This window comes from Odocoileus virginianus, chromosome 10 (genome assembly GCF_023699985.2).
Source record: "Odocoileus virginianus isolate 20LAN1187 ecotype Illinois chromosome 10, Ovbor_1.2, whole genome shotgun sequence".
Taxonomy (NCBI): domain Eukaryota; kingdom Metazoa; phylum Chordata; class Mammalia; order Artiodactyla; family Cervidae; genus Odocoileus; species Odocoileus virginianus.
This window is the reverse complement of record NC_069683.1, coordinates 4,642,447-4,666,785: the sequence shown is the minus strand read 5'-3', so window position 1 is coordinate 4,666,785 and position 24,339 is coordinate 4,642,447. Positions and strand designations below refer to the sequence as shown.

Genomic DNA, 24,339 nt, shown 5'->3' with positions numbered 1-24,339 from the left:
TATAGCTAAATTTATAGAAAATTTATGAAAGAGTTGCATCAACAGAAATATAGTAAACTGAGAGTTGTTCAACACTAAGACACTAAATTGAAAAGACATATTCATTTAACCCCACACAAGAAACATCGGTACATTATAAGTTCAAAGAAGTCATATTTCCATCCCCACAAAATCAATTTGGTCAAATTGTACTTGTTAATATAAAATTTATTTGCTTTTTGTAAATAAAACATCAAAAATAAAATAAGAACTGCACACTTCAGAAATAGTTCCAGCTAAATCTAAAGTAGTCTTCATGTCAATCTCAAATTGTGTATATATAGCTATTGGTATATAAAGATAAAATAACAGAGAACTTCATTGGTAAGTAACATTATTGGTGGACTGAATGGGAACCCTGCTAATATCAGCTAGAGCATCTTGGTTAACCTGATTTAATTTTGCCCAACTAGCAAACTTACCTGCAGTTTATACAATGAACTATCTTTGACATATGTTACACATCTTGTATTTAAGATCCTAATCTTAAAAAAATAGATGACATATTTTAGGCAAAGAATAATTTTGATGCTGTGATTAGGTTTCTGTCTTTCAAGAAAAGCCAGAACAAATTATAAAGAAAAAAAAAGTCTGGATGGCTGTAGAATCCTTTAGAATAGAATGTTTATTACTTCAGAAAATACTGTGAATAGTCATTTATTTACATGTATTTAAAGCAGAAATTCTCCATAAATTTTGACAGTACAATTTTACAATGAATGTAGATTTTAAGATTGAAAATCTGTTAATATAAATGATTATATTGTCTGTTCTACAAAGTCCTAATGATGAGCTCTTTATTTCCAGAAATAAATTATACTCTTTTAACTTTAAATTCTTCTTGGTGGTTTGCATAGGTGCAGCTTTTTGTTTTGTTTCTAAAGTGTTATGGAAATATTTTTAATGAAATTGTTCACAAGATAAAGAAAGAATGTACAGAATAGTCTTTAAATGGAGAAAATGTTATAAGTTCAATATAAACTTCATTGTGTTAGGTGCTCAGTCTTCTCCGACTCTTTGCGACCCCGTGGATATAGCCCACAAACTATTCTGTCCGTGGAATTCTCCAGGGAAGAATACTGGAGTGGATAGCCATTCCCTACTCCAGGGGATCATCCCTACCCAGGGATCAAAACCTGTTCTCCTGCACTGCAGGCAGATTCTTTACTGTCTGAGCCTCCAGGAAAGCCCGTGAGCCTCATTAGGTAATACTAATTTTCATATCATGTATATTAATAAATAAGATTTCAGCAAATTTGTTGATGCTGGGCAACTGTCATATGATGCACCAACTCCATAGATGGTGGGTTAAATTCTTTATTGCACAACTGGTCTTCATTACTATTCATCATCTTAAAAAAATATTTTGCCTGAAAGAGATAAAGAAAAACTTAGATGGGCTAATAGGGGAACAGACTGTGGAGCACTTTCTCAATGCTATTTTTCCTGGGTATTACTGCCTAGATACATAGTTCATTCAAGTTCAAGAACAGTCTTGTAGATGAAAAATAGTTTCATTCTAAGCACAAAGATAATACTCAACAGAAAGTAAATAAAAATAACCCTGAGTTTGAAAGAAGAGCCTGAAAGAAGAAACATCTAGGAGTAATTTTCTAGTTATATTTGGTGTTTATTTCCTACTGTTATTATCAAAACTGCAGAAAATTCTTTGTAAATATCATAGTCTTATCTTCAGGGAAGGTTCCACATTAAGAAGATATAATTGTCAATCTTGCATAAATTTTGCCTCTCTGTAAAATAAGTAGGGAGTGTTTTATAGCTTATTGTCTGATGACAATATCACCAGATAAGAAATGTACAGAATAATATATCATAAATAAACATGGGCAACCAGTTCAAACAGCAAATCAGTTCATTGATATATAAAATAAGATAATATATCATATCTAAGAGGGATTTAATAAAAGAAAATGTGCATTTGGTATGCTGCTGTTGTTGAACCGCTAAGTCCTGTCCAGCTCTTTGCTCCCCCATGGAGAGTAGCATACCAGGCTTCCCTGTCCTCCACTATCTCCTGGTGTTTGCTCAAATCACATCCACTGAGTCATTTTTTAAAATTCAATAGTAAATTTAAACATCTGAGAACACTGCATTTACATTTGAAAAACAACAATGAAAGTTATTTCCTCTTGATAAAATCAATAATGTAAATATAATATGAAGTTTACAATATAAATGGTGCAATATACCAAGTAAATAATATGACTTACTGTTTAGGTAGCTCTCTTTTAAAAACATAAGAAAATATGAGCATTTACTGTCATAAGAAAATAGAAAAATAAATGAAATATAGTTTAATAAAAGCTTTTTCTGCAATACTGTCAAATAGATTATTTTTCTCTTGAATAGTTTTATATTTTGCATCCATATAAAATCAAGAAACAAATACAATTCCTTTTATGTTTTAACATTAAACAAGCTGATAATTCAAATGCCCTAAGGCTTTAGGAAATAATACACAATCAAGACACCACATGGGGCAGTGTTAACATCTAATTACTTGAACTGCAGTCATCAAGGCAACACTTTAGTGATAAACTCTGTCTCCACATCCCTAAGATCTTGATGGCATATATTTGTGATGCAGTTTTGTGTCAGGATTTAGTTTCCAGTTTGATCTTACCTTTGGTATCTGGGATTTTTCTCAATAGTAATATATGTAAAACAGTAGTGATATATGTGGAATATATATGAAAATAGCAATATATGAAAGAGCTAATAAATTTACTGGTGGGTTGCACTACCGTTTTCAGGTCTGTTTCTATTAAATACTAAGCAGCAGCATTCCAGGTGTTTAATTCTTAGCAAGGAGTTCTTTAGTAAACTCATTCAAGGGCTTCTGTATTTAGGTGAGTTGACTCATAACTCTTGTTTTATTTTAAAAAGAAAATGCAGAGTTCCAACAATCTTTGCAGGAGACACACATATGTTTAGAGCAAAGTACCCACAAATCAATTTAATTTGACTTAAAAGGTTTGTGGTATTGTATTCTGATTCTTTCTTTCTTTCAAATAATATTTATCCTGGTTTTCTCGTTGGGTTTCCACTATATAGCCAGAAATGAAATAAACATTTTGGCCAATGAAGAATAACAAAAAAAGCAGGTACTGTCTTCACTTTTTCCTGTAATCTTCAAGAAATAAAGTGACAGTAACAATCATATTTATAAATAAAACAATACGGCATATCATACTTGTGAGTTATAAACATGAGTGTTTGTATGTAAAGAAAGGGGGCAAAAGAAGGAGCACTATCTATTACAGTAGGTGGTAAAATAAAACATCAGAAGCAAGAATAAAGTGGGGAAATAAACTGCTAATATAAGGAAATGGGCATGTGCTATGTAACACAGTTTGATAGACTCACTTTCACTAAATAAAAATGCGTTAAGTGATATACACATTTTTATGGATACAAGCAGTTTTGAAAAAGTCAAACTGAATGATAGAAATGTCATGCATTTACCAATAACATTTATTTGGAATCTTAAAGTCACTGAAAGTCAGGTTAAAGTAATCATGGACAGTTATTCTGATATTGCACAGAATATTTTAAACTGAAGGAAGTACTGAGAAGTTACACTATTGTTACAGAGGATATATTGTGGGGATGGTGTTTGGAAGATATCTTTCCTACAGGGTCAGAACGTGGCAATCCGAGAAAGCTGTAATGGGGTAAGAAAATGACATTAGATATATAATTATGCATTGTAGACAAAGTGTTCAAACAAAATACTATAGTGTATCTATTGTGTGGGCTCTAGAGGAAAGGATGTCTACACTGTCTTCCCAAATGTGTGCACCAGTCGACAACAGTCCATCTTGTGCCTGATCTTCACAACATAGAAGTTTTTAAAAATCAGAGCCATTACTCATAATTCCAATAAATAAGAAAGCTAAATATCTACTATGCATCACACCTTGTCGTATAACCTTTGGATTCATTATTGAAATATCTAGTTCCATCCTCGTGATTTCAAAGTTTATACTAATGTTCTCATCTTACTATGGAGGATATGCCTTGTGATAGCAGTAATAACCAGGAAATGTTCCGATGTCCCATTTGAAATGGTTTTTTTCCTGACATTTTTCTTTGAAAAAGCTAAAAACTTAATTAAAATGCAGTAATACATGTTTTTTCTGCATATTGAAATTTATATACTTTGTCCAGTAGCTTCATAGTTTTTATATTTGTCAACCAAATTCCACAACGTGCTATGCTGGGACAAGAAAAGCTTTTTGTCCAAGATAGTTTCAGCTATTATCACAGCAGGTATGGCACTTATTTTGTTGTTAACCTCCTGATGAATAATAAAATAGGCTATAAAGAATAGCATTTAGACATTTTCAAAATTAATTCAATGTAAGTGGAAAAGTTTAGTGTACTTTCACAACACAATTCCAGAATGGGTTGAAAATTTAGGGTTACTAGGAGTACAAGGGCAGAACATCAAAGAAAACTTTAACTATTTTAACCCGTCCCTGGTCCAGGACGGGTCCACGCAGCAGGGCAGCTGGGCCTGTCTCCACTGAGCCTGCACTCGAGAGCCGCCGCTACTGAATTCTGCTTGCCTTAGAGACAGTACTCTGCACCAAGGGGTGGGGAGAAGGGAAAGGTCAGCCATCCCAGTAGTCTTGCCTGGAGCATTCCATGGACAGAGGAGGCTGGTGGACTACAGTCCATGGGGTCCCAAAGAGTCAGGCATGACTGAGTGACTAACACTTTCACTTTCTTGTTAGAGTATAGAATGTCAGAAATAGGTTATCATTGTGAAAAACATGACCTGCTGACCATGAATACTAGAAATGGCTTGCCTTCAGTGTAATTGAGGTACTCAGGGATTACAGTTTAGCTATCAACAGTTTATTGATAATCCATATGCTTGCAGACCTGCATTCAATCCTTGGGTTGGGAAGATCCCCTGGAGAAGGAAATGGCAACCCACTTCAGTATTCTTGACTGGAGAATTCCATGGACAGAGGAGTCTGGCAGGCTACAGCCCGTGGGGTCGCCAAGAGTCGGACACGACCGAGAGACTAACATACACACATACATGCATGCATGAATAAGTCTTGCAAATTATACTTTAAAAAGTCATTTCTATTTGCTCACCATTAGAATACAATGATGCAATTGATATTTTTATATATACTCATTTATGCAGCACTACTGCATTCTGTTATTATTTTCCCATATTTTGGTTGCAGATTGCTTAGAGCTTTCTATATACAGACACTAGCTGGCAAATAAAGAGAGTTTCACTCTCTACTTTTCAGTAATTACAATTTTCTTTCCTTATTCAGAAAAAATCTAAAATAAGATGTTGAATAAAAGTGGTTGAGGACATTATTTTTTTGGTTGTTGTTATACACAGGGTTAGGAGAAAATCAAGTTATTTTACTTGATGTAGGATTTTTTTTTTCTGTTTTCTGTTTTTACATTAAACATAATGCTAGCTAGAGGTATTTTTATAGATGATCTTTATCAGATTGAAGGGATTCTTCTTATATATCTTGTTTGCTGCTATACAGGTAATTATTTTGGTTCCTCCCCCTCACCCAAGTCATTATTTTTCTATCATATACTGTGATATTTTATTTTCTAATATTTTATTCAGTATTTCTGTAATGAAGTGCATTAGTTATCTTGATTTTTTTTTTTTTTTTTTTACAACACCTTTGTCTGGTTTTGTTGTTCATGGTTGTTGGTTAATTACTAAGTCTTATCTCTTTTACAACCTCATGGATGGTAACCTGCCAAGCTCCTCCATCCATGGGATTCTTCAGGCAAGTATACTGGAGTGGATTGCCATTTCCTTCTCCAGGGGATCTTCCTGACCCAGGGATAGAACATGTGTCCTCTGCCTGGCAGATGGATTCTTTACCTCTGAGCCACCAGGGAAACCCCTGAAACACCAGAGATGTCCAAAAACTCAGAAAACGATCAGAAATATTGGTGGTGGCTCCTCCTCACTGTCGGAGACACCCACACCCTTTCTTTCCTGGTGTGCCTCTCTGCCTTGCTTCGATCTTAACAGTTTCTCTACATGCTCGCCCACTTGTTGTGCCGTGTCTCTAAAAGTAAACTTTGTACCTTCATTTACAATGTTTGCCTCATTGAGAAATGCATTTTTTACTGGGGACAAAATATATATATATACTGATGGCTTCCAGTAACCCGCATCTCAGCTATCAGTTTTTAAACTATGGAGCTATGATTCACACATTCTAAACTAATTAATCATTTTCAGGTTTTGCACATTGCTGATTGAGTTGTCTTAACCTCTGCAACCAAATCCTGAGCTCCTGAAGGTCAGGAAGCAAGCCAAAGAATTCTATCATTGTACTTGCGCAGCGCTGGATTCTAGATATGTGTACCTGAAAATCAAATCCAGAAATCCTTGGTTTCTATCATAGAGGTTTCTTAGAACCTCTGTCAGAATCACCTGGGAAATCAGTTGAACTCCCGGATATTTGGCAGAGAAACCCAGGAATGCTCATTTTAAGCAAGTCTCTTGGAATATTCTTACCTACATGGATGTTTGGGAATCAGAGAGCTGTCACATACAAATAAACACAATCCTAAGTACATGTTTCACACAAGGTATAGGCAAGATAGTAACAGCATCAAGTTTAAATAACATTTCCAGTCTCATTTCCTCTCCTAGTCCCTCCTCCCTCTCCCATCTGAATCATCTTCCTGGAGTAAAATTCCGATCAAGCCCTTCCTTCAACCAAAACCTTCCCAACTGTGAGAATACAAAACCCATGATCATAAGCTTATCCTTTAAGAATCTTTATGGCCCAGTTGCAATCAAATGACATAACTTTTAAACTAAGAGCACAAACTCTGGGCTCAGACTGACTGAATTCAAATCCCAATGCCTCCAGTTTGAGAATGAGCTATATTAATGGGATGAAGAAAAAGTGTTGCATATATCTCTTATTGCTCTGTTTATTCAAATATCCATGCACTTTTTTTGTGCTGTTTATTAGTTAAATGCTTGACAGAATTTACCATTTAATAGTATGGGCCTGGGGTTCTGCTTGTGGGAAGATTTTTAACTGAAAATTCAATTTCATAAGAAGATAGAGGCTATTAATATTTTGTATTTCATCTTTAGTAACTTTATTTGTATGGTTCAAATGATTTTTGACATCAACTAAGTAGTTGAAATTTTTGGAAGAAAATTATAATAATACTTCCTAATTATTTTTTCTACATTGACAACATCTGTAATGCAGTTCCATTTTTTTTTCTTGAGTAGCAATTGCATTATGATCCCTTATTTTTAATCAATTTATCTAACAGATGATTGATTTTATGTATTATTTTAGACATCAGAATTTTAGTTTTGTTCAATCCCTTATTTCTGTTTCACAGCCCATTTTCTATTTTGCTGATCACCATTCTCATCTTTTCCTCCTTCTATTTATATATTAAAATTTTTTTTCATTTATTTTCATTAGTTGGAGGCTAATTACTTTACAATATTGTAGTGTTTTTTTGCCATACATTGACATGAATCAGCCATGGAGTTATATGTATTCCACATCCCAATCCCCTCTCCCGCCTCCCTCCCCATCCCATCCCTCTGGGTCTTCCCAGTGCACCAGCCCTGAGCACTTGTCTCATGCATCCAACCTGGGCTGGTGATCTGTTTCACCCTTGATAGTATACTTTTTCCAATGCTATTCTCTCAGAACATCCCACCCTCACTTTCTCCTACAGAATCCAAAAGTCTGTTCTGTACATCTGTGTCTCTTTTTCTGTTTTGCATATAGGGTGAGCATTACCATCTTTTTAAATTCCAGATATATGCGTTAGTATACTGTATTTGTCTTTGTATATTGTGTTTGTCTTTCTGGCTTACTGCACTCTGTATAATGGGCTCCAGTTTCATCCATCTCATTAGAACTGATTCAAATGAATTCATTTTAATGGCTGAGTAATATTCCATGGTGTATGTGTACCACAGCTTCCTTATCCATTCATCTGCTGATGGGCATCTAGGTTGCTTCCATGTCCTGGCTATTATAAACAGTGCTGCGATGAACATTGGGGTGCATGTGTCTCTTTCAGATCTGGTTTCCTCAGTGTGTATGCCCAGGAGTCAGACCATATGATTATCTCAACAGATGCAGAAAAAGCCTTTGAGAAAATTCAACATCCATTTATGATAAAAACTCTCCAAAAGGCAGGAATAGAAGGAACATACCTCAACATAATAAAAGCTATATATGACAAACCCACAGCAAACATTATCCTCAGTGGTGAAAAATTGAAAGCATTTCCCCTAAAATCAGGAACAAGACAAGGGTTCCCACTCTCACCATTACTATTCAACATAGTTTTGGAAGTGTTGGCCACAGCAATCAGAGCAGAAAAAGAAATAAAAGGAATCCAGATAGGAAAAGAAGAAGTAAAACTCTTACTGTTTGCAGATGACATGATCTTCTACATGGAAAACCCGAAAGACTCTACCAGAAAATTGCTAGAGCTAATCAATGAATATAGTAAAGTTGCAGGATATAAAATTAACACACAGAAATCCCTTGCATTCCTATACACTAACAATGAGAAAACAGAAAGAGAAATTAAGGAAATGATACCATTCACCATTGCAACAAAAAGAATAAAATACTAGGAGTATATCTACCTGAAGAAAAAAAGACCTATACACAGAAAACTATAAAACACTGATGAAAGAAATCAAAGAGGACACAAACAGATGGAGAAATACACCGTGTTCATGGATTGGAGGAATCAATATTGTCAAAATGAGTATACTACCCAAAGCAATCTATAGATTCAATGCAATCCCTATCAAGCTACCAATGGTATTCTTCACAGAACTAGAACAAATAATTTCACAATTTGTATGGAAATACAAAAAACCTCGAATAGCCAAAGTAATCTTGAGAAAGAAGAAGGGAACTGGAGGAATCAACCTGCCTGATTTCAGACTATACTACAAAGCCACAGTCATCAAGACACTATGGTACTGGCACAAAGACAGAAATATAGATCAATGGAACAAAATAGAAAGCCCAGAGATAAATCCACGAACCTATGGACACCTTATCTTCAACAAAAGAGGCAAGAATATACAATGGAAAAAAGACAACCTCTTTAACAAGTGGTGCTGGGAAAACTGGTCAACCACTTGTAAAAGAATGAAACTAGAACACTTTCTAACACCATACACAAAAATAAACTCAAAATGGGTTAGAGATCTAAATGTAAGGCCAGAAACTATAAAACTCCTCGAGGAGAACATAGGCAAAACACTCTCCGACATAAATCACAGCAGGATTCTCTATGACCCACCTCCCAGAATATTGGAAATAAAAGCAAAAATAAACAAATGGGACCTAATGAAACTTAAAAGCTTTTTCACAAAAAAGGAAACTATAAGCAAGGTGAAAAGACAGACTTCAGAATGGGAGAAAATAATAGCAAACGAAGCAACAGACAAAGGATTAATCTCAAAAATATACAAGCAACTCCTCAAGCTCAATTGGAGAAAAATAAATGACCCAATCAAAAAATGGGCCAAAGAACTAAACAGACATTTCTTCAAAGAAGACATACAGATGGCTAACAAACACATGTAAAGATGCTCAACATTACCCATTATCAGAGAAATGCAAATCAAAACCACAGTGAGGTACCATTACTCGCCAGTCAGGATGGCTGCTATCTGAAAGTCTACAAGCAATAAATGCTGGAGAGGGTGTGGAGAAAAGGGAACCTCTTACACTGTTGGTGGGAATGCAAACTAGTACAGCCACTATGGAGAACAGTGTGGAGATTTCTTTAAAAACTGGAAATGGAACTGCCATATGACCCTCCTTCTATTTATTGTGAGATTAAAAACTATGTTTTCTTTTTTTATCTTAAGATGGAATCACAGGTCATTAAGTTTCTTCTCTTAAGTAAAACATTCAAGCAAGTAGGTGCTATTTTAGAGAGAATGAGGTATAAATAGAGAGCATACAAAAATGTTGACCTCATAAGTGACAAGTAGAAGTCTAAACTAGTCCTTAAGATTCCCCACCATTTGGTGTACATGTATCTTCAACTAGCCATTCAATTAAACATTAATCTGGGAGCCGCTGACAAATAATTTTAAATTATAACTAGTTTTAAATCAGTTGATCATAAGAAAAGAAGACTATCCTGATTGGTGGGTCTCATATAATCCGATGATTTGTTAAAAATGCTTGAATCCCTCTTTAAAGAGATGTATGAATTATAAGAGGGTATTCAAAGAGAGATTTGAAGTGTAAGAGTGACTTGAGTGGAGAAAACAAAGTGGATACCTAGGAGTGATTTCTAGGAACTGGGAATAACCCCAAAACAGATGTCAAGGAAACAAGACCCTATTCCTACATCTTCAAGGAACTGAATTATTCCAACAATATGAATGAGCTTGGAAGAGAACCAATTTCTAGGTGAGAAACGATGACACTTTGATTTCAGCATTGTGAAAACGTGAATAGAGGGACGAGGTGTATTATGCCTAATTTTGGGCATATGAAATTGTGAACTAATAAATGAGTGTTTTTCAAGTCACTGAATCTGCAGCAGTTTATTATGATGAAATAGACCATTAATACACAGCATAACTGATAGGTTTTGTCAATTGTATTATCAAAAAATGCATATTCAACAAGGTTTAATAAAACAGGGAAACATTGGGATACAATAATAACTGCAAATGCCATAATATCATATTTCTATTCAGTGTGATATTGAATGTGTTTTTTTATGAAAATGTAGATGTCCAAATAAGAAAACTTAGAAGAAAGACTGAAATAAACATAACACAGAAACAACACCATGCGTGGTCTATTGAACAGTAATTGTGATTTTCTCTTTCTGAATTTTGGAATTCACATCTTCCATGATAAATATAAACAGTTTGATTGCTAGTGTTTTCTAAGATGAGAAGATAAATGTGCTCAAGCTTCCTATATAATTTAATGATTTAAAATAAACTATACTCTAGATGAGGAGTATGGGATTTTCTTTAAATTGTCTTGTTTGTAGATGGAAAACACCCCAATCAAAATTCTCTGGGGTGTGAATTCCCAAAGTCCCTCAGGTAGACATAAATATACAGCATGATCCCTAAGTTTAGCTTACAAGTATTGCTTACCCTTGAGAGTATCTCTATTTTTTAATGAGAAAGAAATGTAATTTTCTTGATGACTTTACTGAAATATACTTCAGAAGAGGTTACAATACTCTTATTACAAACTACAATAATTTTAATTAAATGTAAGTATTTTGTTGAATACTTTTTAAGATTCTTATTTAAATTAAAGAAGTCTTCAGTAAATCAATCTATAAAGACTATATGACTTCTGGTGAGTTGTTTAAATTAAGTGATTTACTTTAATTCTGATGTGGGAAACTCTGAAGTTAACAATACTTTTGGCAGAGAAACACCTATGCAACCCTAGTAGCAATGAAATGATATTCATTTAATTCATTTAAGGGTAAGAATACAAGATATTGAATTTATTTCTTATATCTTTAATATTCATGGATGCATTTAGTTTTGAGCTTTGCTTGTATAGCTGAGTGATGCCCTTGGTGGACACTCAAGTAGTAGTATTTGTTTTCAATTAAAAATTTTTTTAAAAATTAGGGAAATATTAAAAAGAAATCTATAAAACTGTGGAGAAATATGCCAGACTTCACATTAATTTTTTTGAGTTTAAAGTCATGCAGGTGAAAGCAAGTTGGAGCAGTACAGTAAATTCGAGTTCTGAATTAAACCCCAAAGTAGTCTGAAATATGTTGCCTGGTATTTGATATTAAAAGGTAACAATGCTTTTATATACCAAAATGTGTGTATTTTGTACACAAAAATCAAAATTGCTGCAGTGAGCAAAACAAAAGAAGTAGCTATCAAACAGTCTAGATAATGCAGTGATACCGTGCATGCTAAGTTGCTTCAGTCCTTTCTGCCTCTTTATAAACAACCCTATGGACTATAGCCCTCCAGGCTCCTCTGTCCATGGGATTCTCCAAGCAAGAACTCTGGAGTGGGTTGCCATGCCCTCCTCCAGGGGATTTCCCCAACCCAGGGATAGAAGCCGTGTCTCTTATGTCTGCTGCATTGGTAGTTTAGTTCTTTGAGAGATCACAGAAATTCAGACAGAAGCGTTCAGATTGCGGGTAATTTGTATGGAGATGATTTTGAATATGCATAAGCATTTGAGCATGATTTTAAACTAATACTGAAACAAAATTAGTCCTGAAGAATGGCTGTAGGAAGGATAATAAAGATAGATGCTGAGTAGATGGGTGGTAGCTAGCAATAAAGATGGGAGTGTATTTTGAAGAATATGTTCATTTTGCCCTAATTACATTTTGCACAGCCTTAATCTTGAATGGAAAGGAAATCATAGAGATACAGACAAGGACAGGGAAAAATGGACAAAACAAAGCTTATGTCTTGATGGCTTGAGACATTAATGGAAATGTGCAGCTAAGAAGGAAACATTAGAAACGAATTAAGTAAGAAAAATATTTCCTTCATGTATGCATTTTTTCTACTTGTTAGTTACTATTTGCACCATTTTAGACTTTGTAAAATCATAGGTGGTGCTATATTGTAGAATCTTCTGAGGTCATATATTTCGAATTCAAAGTAAACATGAAAAACAGCATTAGAAATACAAGAGAAGAAACTAAATTTAGTGAGGGACATTCATTACATGTGAAATTAAAGTCTTAAATGTTTTAGAAAATAATGAAAGTTGGACTTACCTGATAGCTCAGCTGGTACAGAATCTGCCTGCAATGCATGGGACCCAGGTTCAATTCCTGGGTCGGGAAAATCTGCTAGAGAAGGGATAGGCTACCCACTCCAGTATTTCTGGTCTGTGACTCAGCTGGTAAAGAATCTGCCTGTAATGTGGGAGACCTGGGTTCAATCCCTGGGTTGGGAAGATCCCCTGGAGAAGGGAATGGCTACCCACTCCGGTATTTTAAAGTAAATTTGGTGGGGGGCAATTATTACATGTGAAATTAAAGTCTTAAATGTTTTAGAAAATAATTCACTAATTTAAGTTATATTTTATACATAATTGTGTAGTAAAAACAAATTCTTATAATAAAATTATATTCTATAGGTGAGGTTTCAGAGAGTTTAACTTGTCAGAGACATATTAATAAGTGGCTGAGGTTAAGTTTGAAGGCAAGTTGACTTAATTAAAGAGTCTAGGTTGTTAACAAGACATCATTCATATTCTCTAGGAGATAGGATATGTGACATTTTACCGAGGTTTGGCCAGTTGGCAAAATCATTAAAGGAATGTAAACCTGAGGCTTCTCTGATAAGGTGGGTGCTGAATCTCTCAGCTGTGTGACTTGCTAGGCTCCTCTGTCCATCAGATTTCACCAGCAAGGACACTGAACTGGGTTGCCAGCTCTTTCCCCTGGGGATCTGCCTGACCCAGGGATTGAGCTTATGTCTCTTGCATCTCCTGCAGCATCAGGAGGATTCTTTACCACTGCATCACCTGGGAAGCCCTCTCTGATCGGAGAGCACTAAGGAAAAGTGAGAGAAAAACAGAAGACATCCTGAGCAGTTCGAATGGCCTGAACAAACATGAGAATTTTAAGTGTAATCAACGATTTCAATTAAATGAAGCTAAAGAAAGGAATTACCCACGTGGAGAAAAGGGAGACATAGCTGAGGAGGCTGAGAAAATCCAAACAAGGACATTATCTGAGTCACCTTGACACTCAGTTCTTCCCAGTCCATCCTCTCCTTGCCCCTCCATCAGAAGCTGACTTGCACTCTCCACACCTGTAGATACGCCGTGTACTATTTGGGCTCCAACTGTGTCTTATTCGCCTTCCTGGGAAATCTCAGACTTCACCACTGCAGACCAGTCCCCTGTCCAGGCTGGGGAAAAGATACCCTCTATTTCTGTCCTGTCTGGGTGCTTAGGGTGAACTCTGATTTTCTCTGGAAGGAACCATAGTGATGGATGAGAGAACTCAGAGTGCTGGAATCACCTTCGTCCTCTCGGGCTTCTCAGAACATCCACAGCTCCAGACGCCCCTCTTCTTGGTCTTCTTTGCCGTCTATACAGTCTCTGTGGTGGGGAACCTGGGTATGATTGTGATCATCAGAATCAATCCCAAACTTTACACACCCATGTACTTCTTTCTCAGCCATCTCTCCTTTCTTGATTTTCGTTACTCTTCTATAACCACACCCAAACTCTTAGAGATCTTGGTTGTGGACATAAGGACCATCTCCTACGTGGGTTGCATGATGCAATTCTTCCTTGGTTGCACACTTGTGATTACGGAGATGTCCATGCTAGCAGTGATGGCCTGTGACCAGTTTGGGGCTGTTTGCAACCCCCTGCTCTACACAGTTGTGTGTCTCCTAAGCTCTGCAGACTCCTGCTTGCTGGAGCCTACACGTGGGGTGGAATGTGTTCCTTGACAATCACATGTTCTCTTTTGGAGCTGTCCTTCTGCGGTTCTAACATCATACATCACTTTGGCTGTGAGTATTCTGCTATTGTCTCTGCCTCCTGCTCTGACTCTCATGTCAGTCAGATGACATGTTTTATTTCTACTCTCAATGAGGTGTGTAGCCTCCTGATTATCCTCGCCTCCTATATTTTCATAATTGTCACAATCATCAGGATGCCTTCAGCCGGTGGACTCCGAAAAGCCTTCTCCCCCTGTGCCTTCCACCTGACCGCCATCACCATTTTCCACGGGGTCATCCTTCTTCTCTACTGTGTACCCAACTCCAGAAGCTCACGGCTCTTCACCAAAGTGGCCACTGTGCTTTTCACAGTAGTGATCCCCATGCTAAATCCCCTTATCTGCAGCCTTAGAAACAATGATGTGAAGGAGACCATCAGAAAGTTAGTCAACACCAAAATGTTTTCTCACCCAGTGTCATTTTGAGTGAGAAGAGAGATAGAAAAGCACTTTCTTAAATGCGCTTTATACAGTGTGTTGGTGGTTATTACATTTTTCTTCAAATGTGTGCTTATTCACTGATTAATGTCCTACTCTTTGCAGCCCCTTCTCTATCCATGGGGAATCTCCAGGCAAGAATACTGGAGTGGGTTGCTATGCCCTTCTCCAGGGGATCTTCCCAAGCCAGCGATGGAACTCATGTCTCCCGAAGTGCATGTTGATTCTTTAGTGACTGAGACACAATGGGATGCAATCTCTTGATAAAACTACATATACATATACATATATATAATATATATATATATCATATGAATATAATGTGATCTTTAAAATGCACTGTGATTTTAAAATATCACCTTCAGTTCAAAAGAAAAAATAAATAAAATTGTATTTATGTCTCACTTTCAGAGTGTTATAAGCAAGATAATGATCATCTAATGTTGTCCATGGGCTTCCCTTGTGGCTCAGATGGTAAAGAATCTGCCTGCAATACGGAAGACCTGGGTTCTTTCCCTGGGTAGGGAAGATCCCCTAGAGGAGGGCATGACAACCCACTCCAGTATTCTTGCCTGGAAAATCCCCATGGACAGAGGAGCCTGGTGGACTACAGTCCATGGGGTCGCAAAGAGTCGGATAAGTTGAGCGACTAAGCACACAGCACAGCAAAAGGCTGTCCACATCCTAACATCCTCAGGTTTGCAAGTGAGTTCTGTTCCATGTCTTCTTTCTTTCTCTTTTTTTCTTCTCTTCCTTTCCTTTCTCTTTGTCTCACTCTCAAATTATGAAATGTGATAAATAGGTAGACCAGTAATTTTGTATCATCATCCTGTATGTTAGTTTCTCCAAGAAATTAAAGACATTATCTGCTCTTTACAGCATTTCTGTAAGCATTTTTCTAGTCACCATGCCTCTCTGATGCCTCTAGGAGCAAACTCCATTGCGGTGTTCAAAAATTTTTCTTCGAAACAGAGACTAGAGAGTTAAAACCTAACTTTGTAGCTTTTGAATTTCGTATTATTAAATCAAGATTTATTAAAATCTCAGAGTATATTCCCTTGTGTCTGGCTTATTTGGCTCAGCATTTTGTTTCAAAAGAATTTTTAAGTGATTGACTGTAACAGTAGTTCCATTTTTGTTGCTGAAGAATGTTCCACAAAATAAATATATTGATATGATAATGCTTATTCATACTACAAGTGAAATTTGGCTATTTCCTCTTCTTTATTGAAGTATTATTTATTTACAATGTTATAATAATTTTAGATGCACAACATAGTGATTCATTATGTTTTTAGATTACACACTGTTAAAACTTAGTGGCTCAGTGGATAAAGAAACCGCCTGCACTGCAGGCGATGCCAGAGATATGGGTTTGATTCCTGGGTGGGGAATATCCCCTGGAGGAGGCCACAGCAACCCGATCCCATGGGCAAAGCAGCTTGTGGGCTGCAGTCCATGGGGTTGCATTGTATCCTTGTAGCTTACCTATTTCATACAGAGTATTCTGTATACTTTATATTCCTAAATTGCCCCACCTGCTTTCCTCTATAAAGTCTGCAAATAACAATTGTTGGAGAGAATTAAAGGGAAAGCTTGGGCATTGTGGGTGAGGATGTAAATTGGTATAACCAATGCTGGAAAACAGTATGGAGTTTTGCACACACACACACACACAAACACACACACAAAAGCTAAAAATAGAACTATCATGTGAGCCAGCCATTTCAGTCCTGGTTATTTCACCTTTTTTGTCTTTAATGGAAATGCTGTGTGAACATTCTTAACAAGTGTGTGCTGCATTGCACATGAGCACTCACTGTGTGAGGTATGTCCTATCTCTGAATGTTCTGGATCAAAGGGAGCTTGTTTCTGATCTTTTGCTAGATACCATCAAATAATTTTCCAAAATAGAGGGATTAGTTTAAATTCCAACTATATTGCATGTGGGTTCTAATTATTGTCCATTCTTGAACATGTTTAATATTGTCATAGCAAACATTTTAATATTTTCAGGTTGGTGGGTGAGTAGGGGTACTTCATTGTGGTTTTGAATTCAATTCCATTTTATCAATGTGCTTGAATTCCTATAATTTAGTTATTAGTCATTTGACTTGTCTTACTTCTTTGTGAAGGGCTTATTCAGGGTTTTTTTAACCTATTTTTCTATTAGGTTGTTAATATTTTACTATGAAATATGTATTTCATTATGCATTCTAAATAAAGCTCTTTTGATATATGTATCATAAATATTTTCTCCTAGATTGTGGCTTGTCTATTCACTCGGTTGGTGATGTATTTAGGGGCACACATTTCCTTATGTTTAATGAATTACTGTTTATCAAACTGTTTCTTTACACAGTGAAGGCTTTTAATGTCTTATTTAAGAATCACTTCTTACCTCCAAAATAATAAACATATTCTCATATTTTATGTGCTAAATTATCACAAATTTCATACAGTATTATATTTTATATTCTACTTCCTCTGTTTTCAATTCTGGGTTTTATTTTCTCTTTTTACATTGATTTTTAAATTTATTTCAAACTGAAAGTAAATTTTGATGGGGCATGATTATAAGCTAATTTTATATTTTGACTTATTGGTGTATATTTACCCCAGAAATACTTATTGAAAAATTCACTCATTTTAACACTGCTCTGTGGTGCCAGAATATTCATAAAGTAAATATCAGTATATCTATAGTTCTGTTTCTAGACTTTCTGTATGCTTCTAGGGTTTTATAACCAGAACACCCTTAACTAGTAGGCTTTGGCATCAAGTTGAGCAACTCCTAAAAAGTTAACTCTTTATCTTGCAGAGTGTTTAAGATATTCTTTATCTTTACCTTTTAAAAGAAACTTTAGAATTATTCTTGTTTAGATTTAGTGTAGAAAAACAGTAGAATTGTAGATCTATTTGCAGAGAATGATAAGTTTGCATCCTCAAGTCTTCCAAATCATAAGCACTCTACATTATTATGTTTATTTAGATCTACTTCATGTTTTACAATATAAGATATATCATATTTTTATAAAGTTCTTGAATATATTTTTAAATTAATCTGGATGTGTGATTATTTTTCATATGATTTTAAATGTCATTTGTAAAATGTTTATTGTTTTTCAATTAGGATTCAATGCATTTTGGCAACTCTAACAATATCTCTTAATAATTTATAATTTATTTGTAGATTATTTTGGATTTCAACATGCATATCATACAATCTCTAATTAAACATTTTCTGGATATGTTGTTTCCAATGTTATTCCTTTTATTTTTTTCTTGTGTTTGGTTAACTAACTGAAAACATTAGTACAATTTTGAATAAACAGTAAAAGTGGGTATCCTTGACTTCCTCATCTAACAAGGAAAGTATCAATACTTAACATTTCATGCTTAAAGTATTAAGCAAAGTTATCTCATGTATTTTTTGTATGTGTTTGCTTGTTATATTTTGATTTTTAGTGAGTGAATGTTGAATTGATCAAGCTAATTTTCCTCAATTTAACTCCTTTAATATTTTTATATGGTAACTTATATTAAAAATTTTTTTCTAATGTCAAAATATGTGCTTTTTTCCTGAGAAAATTACTATAAGCATTATATATTTACATTTTTATTAGTTGATTGGTTTAATGTGTCAATATTTTATGTATAATTTAAAACTCTATGATCATTGGTAAGATTGTTCTGTAATTTTCTTTCATTGTCCTTTACTTGTTAGTTTTTGCCATCAAAATTATATTTTTCTCTTAAAACAAAAATGATAAGAGAGTCTTCTTATTCAATTCAGTGAATATTATGTAGAAATGAAAAAGAGAGTGTGATAGAAGAAACACATATAAAAAATAACTATAAGTTAAATGCTATTCAGTTCAGTTCAGTTGCTCAGTCATGCCCTACTCTTTGCGACTCCACGGATTGCAGCACACCAGGCATCCCGGTCCATCACCAACTCCCAGAGTTCACGCAAACTCATGTCCATTGAGTCAGTGCTGCCATCTAACCTTCTCATCCTCTGTCGTCCCCTTCTACTCTGCCTTCAATCTTTCTAAGCATCAGGGTCTTTTCAAATGACTCAGCCCTTCCCATAAGGTGGCCAAAGTATTGGAGTTTCAGCTTCAACACCAGTACTTCCAATGAATATTCAGGATTGATTTCCTTTAGGATGGACTGGTTGAATCTCCTTTTAGCCCAAGGAACTCTCAAGAGTCTTCTCCAACACCACAGTTCGAAAACATCAGTTCTTCAGTGCTCAGCTTTCTTTACAGTCCAGCTCTCACATCCATACATGACAACTGGAAAAACCACAGCTTTGACTAGACCGACCTCTGTTGACAATGTCTCTGCTTTTGCATACACTGTTTAGGTTGGTCATGACTTTTCTTCCAAGGATAGGGTCTTTTGATTTCATGGCTGCAGTCACTATCTGTAATGACTTTGGAGACACCCCCCCCCCAAAAAAAAAAAAAAAAAGTTTGCCGCTGTTTCCACTGTTTCCCAATCTACTTGCCATGAAGTGATGGGACTGGATGCCATGATGTTAGTTTTCTGAGTGTTGAGCTTTAAGCCAACATTTTCACTCTCCTTTTTTACTTTCATCAAGAGGCTCTTTAGTTCCTCTTCACTTTCTGCCCTAAGGGTGGTGTCATCTGCATATCTGAGGCTATTGATTTTCCCAGCAGTCTTGATTCCAGCTTGTGTTTCATCCAACCCAGCTTTTCTCATTATGTACTCTGCATATAAGTTAAACAAGCAGGGTGACAATATACAGCCTTGACATGCTCCTTTTCCTATTTGGAACCAGTTTGTTGGTCCATGTCCACTTCTAACTGTTGCTTCCTGACCTGCATACAGATTTCTCAAGAGGCAGGTCAGGTGGTCTGGTATTCCCATCTCTTTCAGAATTTTCCAGTTTTTTGTGATCCACACAGTCAAAGGCTTTGGCATAGTCAATAAAGCAGAAAGAGATGCTTTTCTGAAACTCTCTTACTTTTTTGATGATCCAGGGGATGTTGGCAATTTGATCTCTGGTTCCTCTGTCTTTTCTAAAACCAGCTTGAACATTTGAAGTCCACGGTTCATGTATTGTTGAAGCTTGGCTTGGAGAATTTTGAGCATTACTTTGCTAGCGTGTGAGATGAGTGCAATTGTCCAGTAGTTTGAGCATTCTTTGGCATTGCCTTTCTTTGGGGTTGGAATGAAAACTGACCTTTTCCAGTCCTGTGGCCACTGCTGAGTTATCTGGGCCATGAAGATCTTTTTTGTACACTTCTGTGTATTCTTGCCACCTCTTAATAGCTTCTGCTTCTGTTAGATCCATACCATTTCTGTCCTTTTTTGAGCCCATCTTTGCATGAAATGTTCCCTTGGTATCTCTAATTTTCTTGATGAGATCTCTAGTCTTCCCCATACTATTGTTTTCCTCTATTTCTTTGCACTGATCATTGAGGAAGGCTTTCTTATCTCTCCTGGCTATTCTTTGGAACTCTGCCTTCAAATGGGTATGTCTTTCCTTTTCTCCTTTGCTTTTGTCTTCTTTTCACAGCTCTTTGTAAGGCCTCCTCAGAGAGTTATTTTGCCTTTTTGCGTATTTTTTTCTCGGGGATGGTCTTGATCCTTGTCTCCTGTACAATGGATGAACCTCTGTCCATAGTTCATCAGGCACTCTGTCTATCAGATCTAGTCCCTTAAATCTATTTCTCACTTCTACTGTATAATCATAAGGGATTTGATTTAGGCCATACGTGAATGGTCTAGTGGTTTTCCCTACTTTTCTCAATTTAAGTCTGAATTTGGCAATAAGGAGTTCATGATCTGAGTCACAGTCAGCTCCCCGTCTTGTTTTTGCTAACTGTATAGAGCTTCTGCATTTTGGATGCAAAGAATATAATCAGTCTGATTTTGGTGTTGACCATCTGGTGATGTTGATGTGTAGAGCCTTCTCTTGTGTTGTGGGAAAGGGTGTTTTCTATGACCAGGCGTTCTCTGGGCAGAGCTCTTAGCCTTTGCCCTGCTTCATTCTGCACTCCAAGGCCAGTTACTGCACTCCAAGCAGTTACTCCAGTAATGGCTATTACTGCAGTGCTTAGTCACCCAGTTGTGTCTGACTGTTTGTGCCCCAGAGACTGTAGCCCACCAGGATCCTTTGTCCATGGCATTCTCAGGCAAGAACACTGCAGTGGGTTGCAAAGCCCTCCTCCATGGGACCTTCCTAGCCCAGGGATTGGACCCAGTTCTTCCACCTTGCAGGCAAGTTCTTTACTGTCTGAGCCACCATGGAAACTATTAGTGGAGGAGGCCCTCAAGAAATGGTGATTTTTATTATCTATTTATGTGAAGAAAATAGTGTTTGAACCCTGGCTTCACATACAAATTTTATGGCCCAGGAAATTAGGTTTGTTGTGTCTTGTTTACTTCTTTGTGAAATGTGTATATTGGGTTAGCCAGAAAGTTTGTTCTGGTTTTTCTGTAACATGTTATGGAAAAACTGGAATGAACTTTTATGGCCAGCCCTACATTATTAGGAAATTGTAAGTTTGCAGTCACTAAATTAGTTGCTATTTAGTTAATAATAAGTTAAAAAAATATTGCTTACTGCTCCCCAAAACTACCCCTCAAGCTGGACCCAACACACTGACAGTCACAGATACTAAAAATAAAGTCTGGCAAATGTTGTAGCAAAATAATGCAAAGTGGTGATACTGAGAGCTACTTATTACATTTACACTTTTTCAGTTCAGAATTGATAGTATGTTGGCATAAAGCAGAGTTGGTTGTAGTATTGGAGATACAATAAAATGGGACTACTAATGTGAATGATGGCATTTTAAAAATAAATTATATAATTTTTAATTTAAAAAATAAGTTGCAAAGATATTTCAGAGTTTTCATCACACCTCACTGTACATTGTTAGTGGGAATTCAAAATGTTGTAGCTGCTATGGAAAATAGTATAGAGGTTCTCTATTAAGTTGAAAATTAAATTGTAAATGATCCAGAAATCCTTCTTATGGGTATTATCCTAAAAATTTGAGGTCAAGCTTTCAAAAATATTTTAGCATTCCCACACTCACTGTAGAACCATTCACAATAGCCAGGGTGTGGAAACAACTGAAATGTCTATGGACAGATAGTTGGATAAAAGAATGTGGTGCATATGTAAACAGAGGAATACAATCTGACCTTTAAAAAGATGGAAATTGTGTAATATGTGACTACATGGATGAAACTTGAAGACATTAAGCTAAATGAAAATGTCAGTCATAGAAAGACAAATACTGCAGGATTCCACTTATATGATATATCAGAATCAAGGAATGGAATAATAGTTATCAGGGGCTAGTGGAGAGGGAAGCGGGAATTTACGAATCAATGGTCAAGAAGTTTCAATTTAGCAAGACACACACAGTGTACTGTACGAAATTATACATGTAGTCAACAGTATTGTATTGTACACTTAAAAATATCTTAAGAGGGTAGATCTCATATTGTGTTCTTACACAGTAAAATAAAATTTAAGAAAGAATTAATGGTACATTATGATGACTAAAGTTTAAATTTTATTTAGATTCCATCTGGTTTGTTTTTTCCCACTAATACACTCTTTTCTTTCTGAGATGTAATCTGGGGTACCATATTGGATTAGTTTTCACATCTCCTCAGTATCCTCTGGTCTGAAACAGTGTTTCACTCCTTTCTTGTTTTTTCTCGACTTTGACAATTCTAAGGAATATTGGTAAGGTATCCTAAAGAATGTTTCTGGATATGGGTTTACCTAATGATTCTGTCACATTAAACTGGGATTGTAGATTTTCAATATGATTTTATCACAGAGGTGAAGCTTTTCTCATGACATCATATCAGGGTGAATGATATCCATATTACATCACTGGAGAAGACCACCTTTATCTTTTGCTTAAGGCAGAGCTGGTCAAGTTTCTCTATTATAAACTTGAATGCTGGATTTGACATGCAGTTAATAACAATTATTTCTATATATTTTTTCATATTTCAATGTCTACATTTCATGTTTATTCAATGAATACCTGTTGTTTCAAAAGTTCAATATAAAAAAAAGTAATTAATGGGATAGATGTGGTGGTGTAATTATCTTTAATGATTTAAAAGAAAATGCATCCACTAAAATGACACAAGAGACAGTGTCTCACCTAATTAAATGGTTTGTGGTCCACTGAGTATTACTCCAATTACAATTCTGTGTACTTCATATATTCATGGTCATGGGGGGAAACAGAAGACCCAGGGTTTCACAGAATTTAGACTGTGAATTCAGCTTTTAAATTTTTCTTTGTGTTTTTTGATACCTCTAATGTCCCTAGAAATAAAATGCCATTTTACTGCCATGCTCATTGAAATATACTACCATTTTGCAAGCCTAAAGTCTTTTAATATCTTAAAGAATGTTTGAATACTGAGAAGAAATATACCTGAGAATCATTAATCCTAAAAAGAAATTCTCAGTAAATTAATCAAGAACATCTGGTTTCAGGTCAGTTCATGTTTCTTTCTGTATCTTTCAAATTAAGTGGAAAAGATGGAGCTACACAGCTCATATAGACTACTCCACAAACTGTAGATGATCCCTTTCTATGATCAGAAACATTTTAATTTGCACTAATATGGCATGAAGTGGTTTTGACAATTAAGATTTGTATTACTGAAACTGGCAGCAATGAGCAATAGGGAAATTGCAAAAATACACAGGACTCTGTAATTCCATAAACCTAGTTCCAATTTGAATACAAACCTACCATTAATCCACTGATTTTCTCCAAAATCATTTGAAATTGCTAAGGTTGAACACTAAATCAAGCTTTCAGTCTGTTTCATTATTGATGTGAGTATTGCATCAGTAAACTAAAACAGTGGTTCCAGTCTTCCTAATATACCAGGGTGTTGCTAATATTTTCAAATGTTGAAGGAAAGCCATTTATTAAAATAGTCTGAGTAATAATGGATATTTACAGTGTATCTGCCCAGTCCCTCTTGCTACTGGAAAAAATATTCTGATGACATAATATTTATGTCTAGGGTTGTTTGTAGTGGATATCAAGTAGGCCTTTATGGAGCTGAGTACGTAGCTTGACACTTGATCTGGACAAAACTAAGATGAAACTGACCATCCGTCTAATTTTACTGAAGTTTTGTGTTTGTATCTTGGGGCCATTCATTTTAAGGCATTGCAGCTCTTGTTTCCCCATCTTCTCCAAGTTTGCCTCGTAACAGAGGTTTACTCATTGGTAGAGAAAATTTGCAGTTTTCACTGCATCTTGAATGCATTTT

General features: G+C 35.8%; 1 protein-coding gene across 1 annotated transcript; it reads left to right on the top strand.

Annotated features, from left to right (window-relative positions):
- The first annotated feature begins 11,425 nt into the window (after window positions 1-11,425).
- LOC110151097 (olfactory receptor 1165-like) lies at window positions 11,426-15,018 on the top strand. Its single transcript, XM_020914341.2, is given in 3 exon segments — window positions 11,426-11,435; window positions 14,061-14,474; window positions 14,477-15,018. Coding segments are annotated over 3 exon segments (966 nt in total).
- The last annotated feature ends 9,321 nt before the right edge of the window (window positions 15,019-24,339 follow it).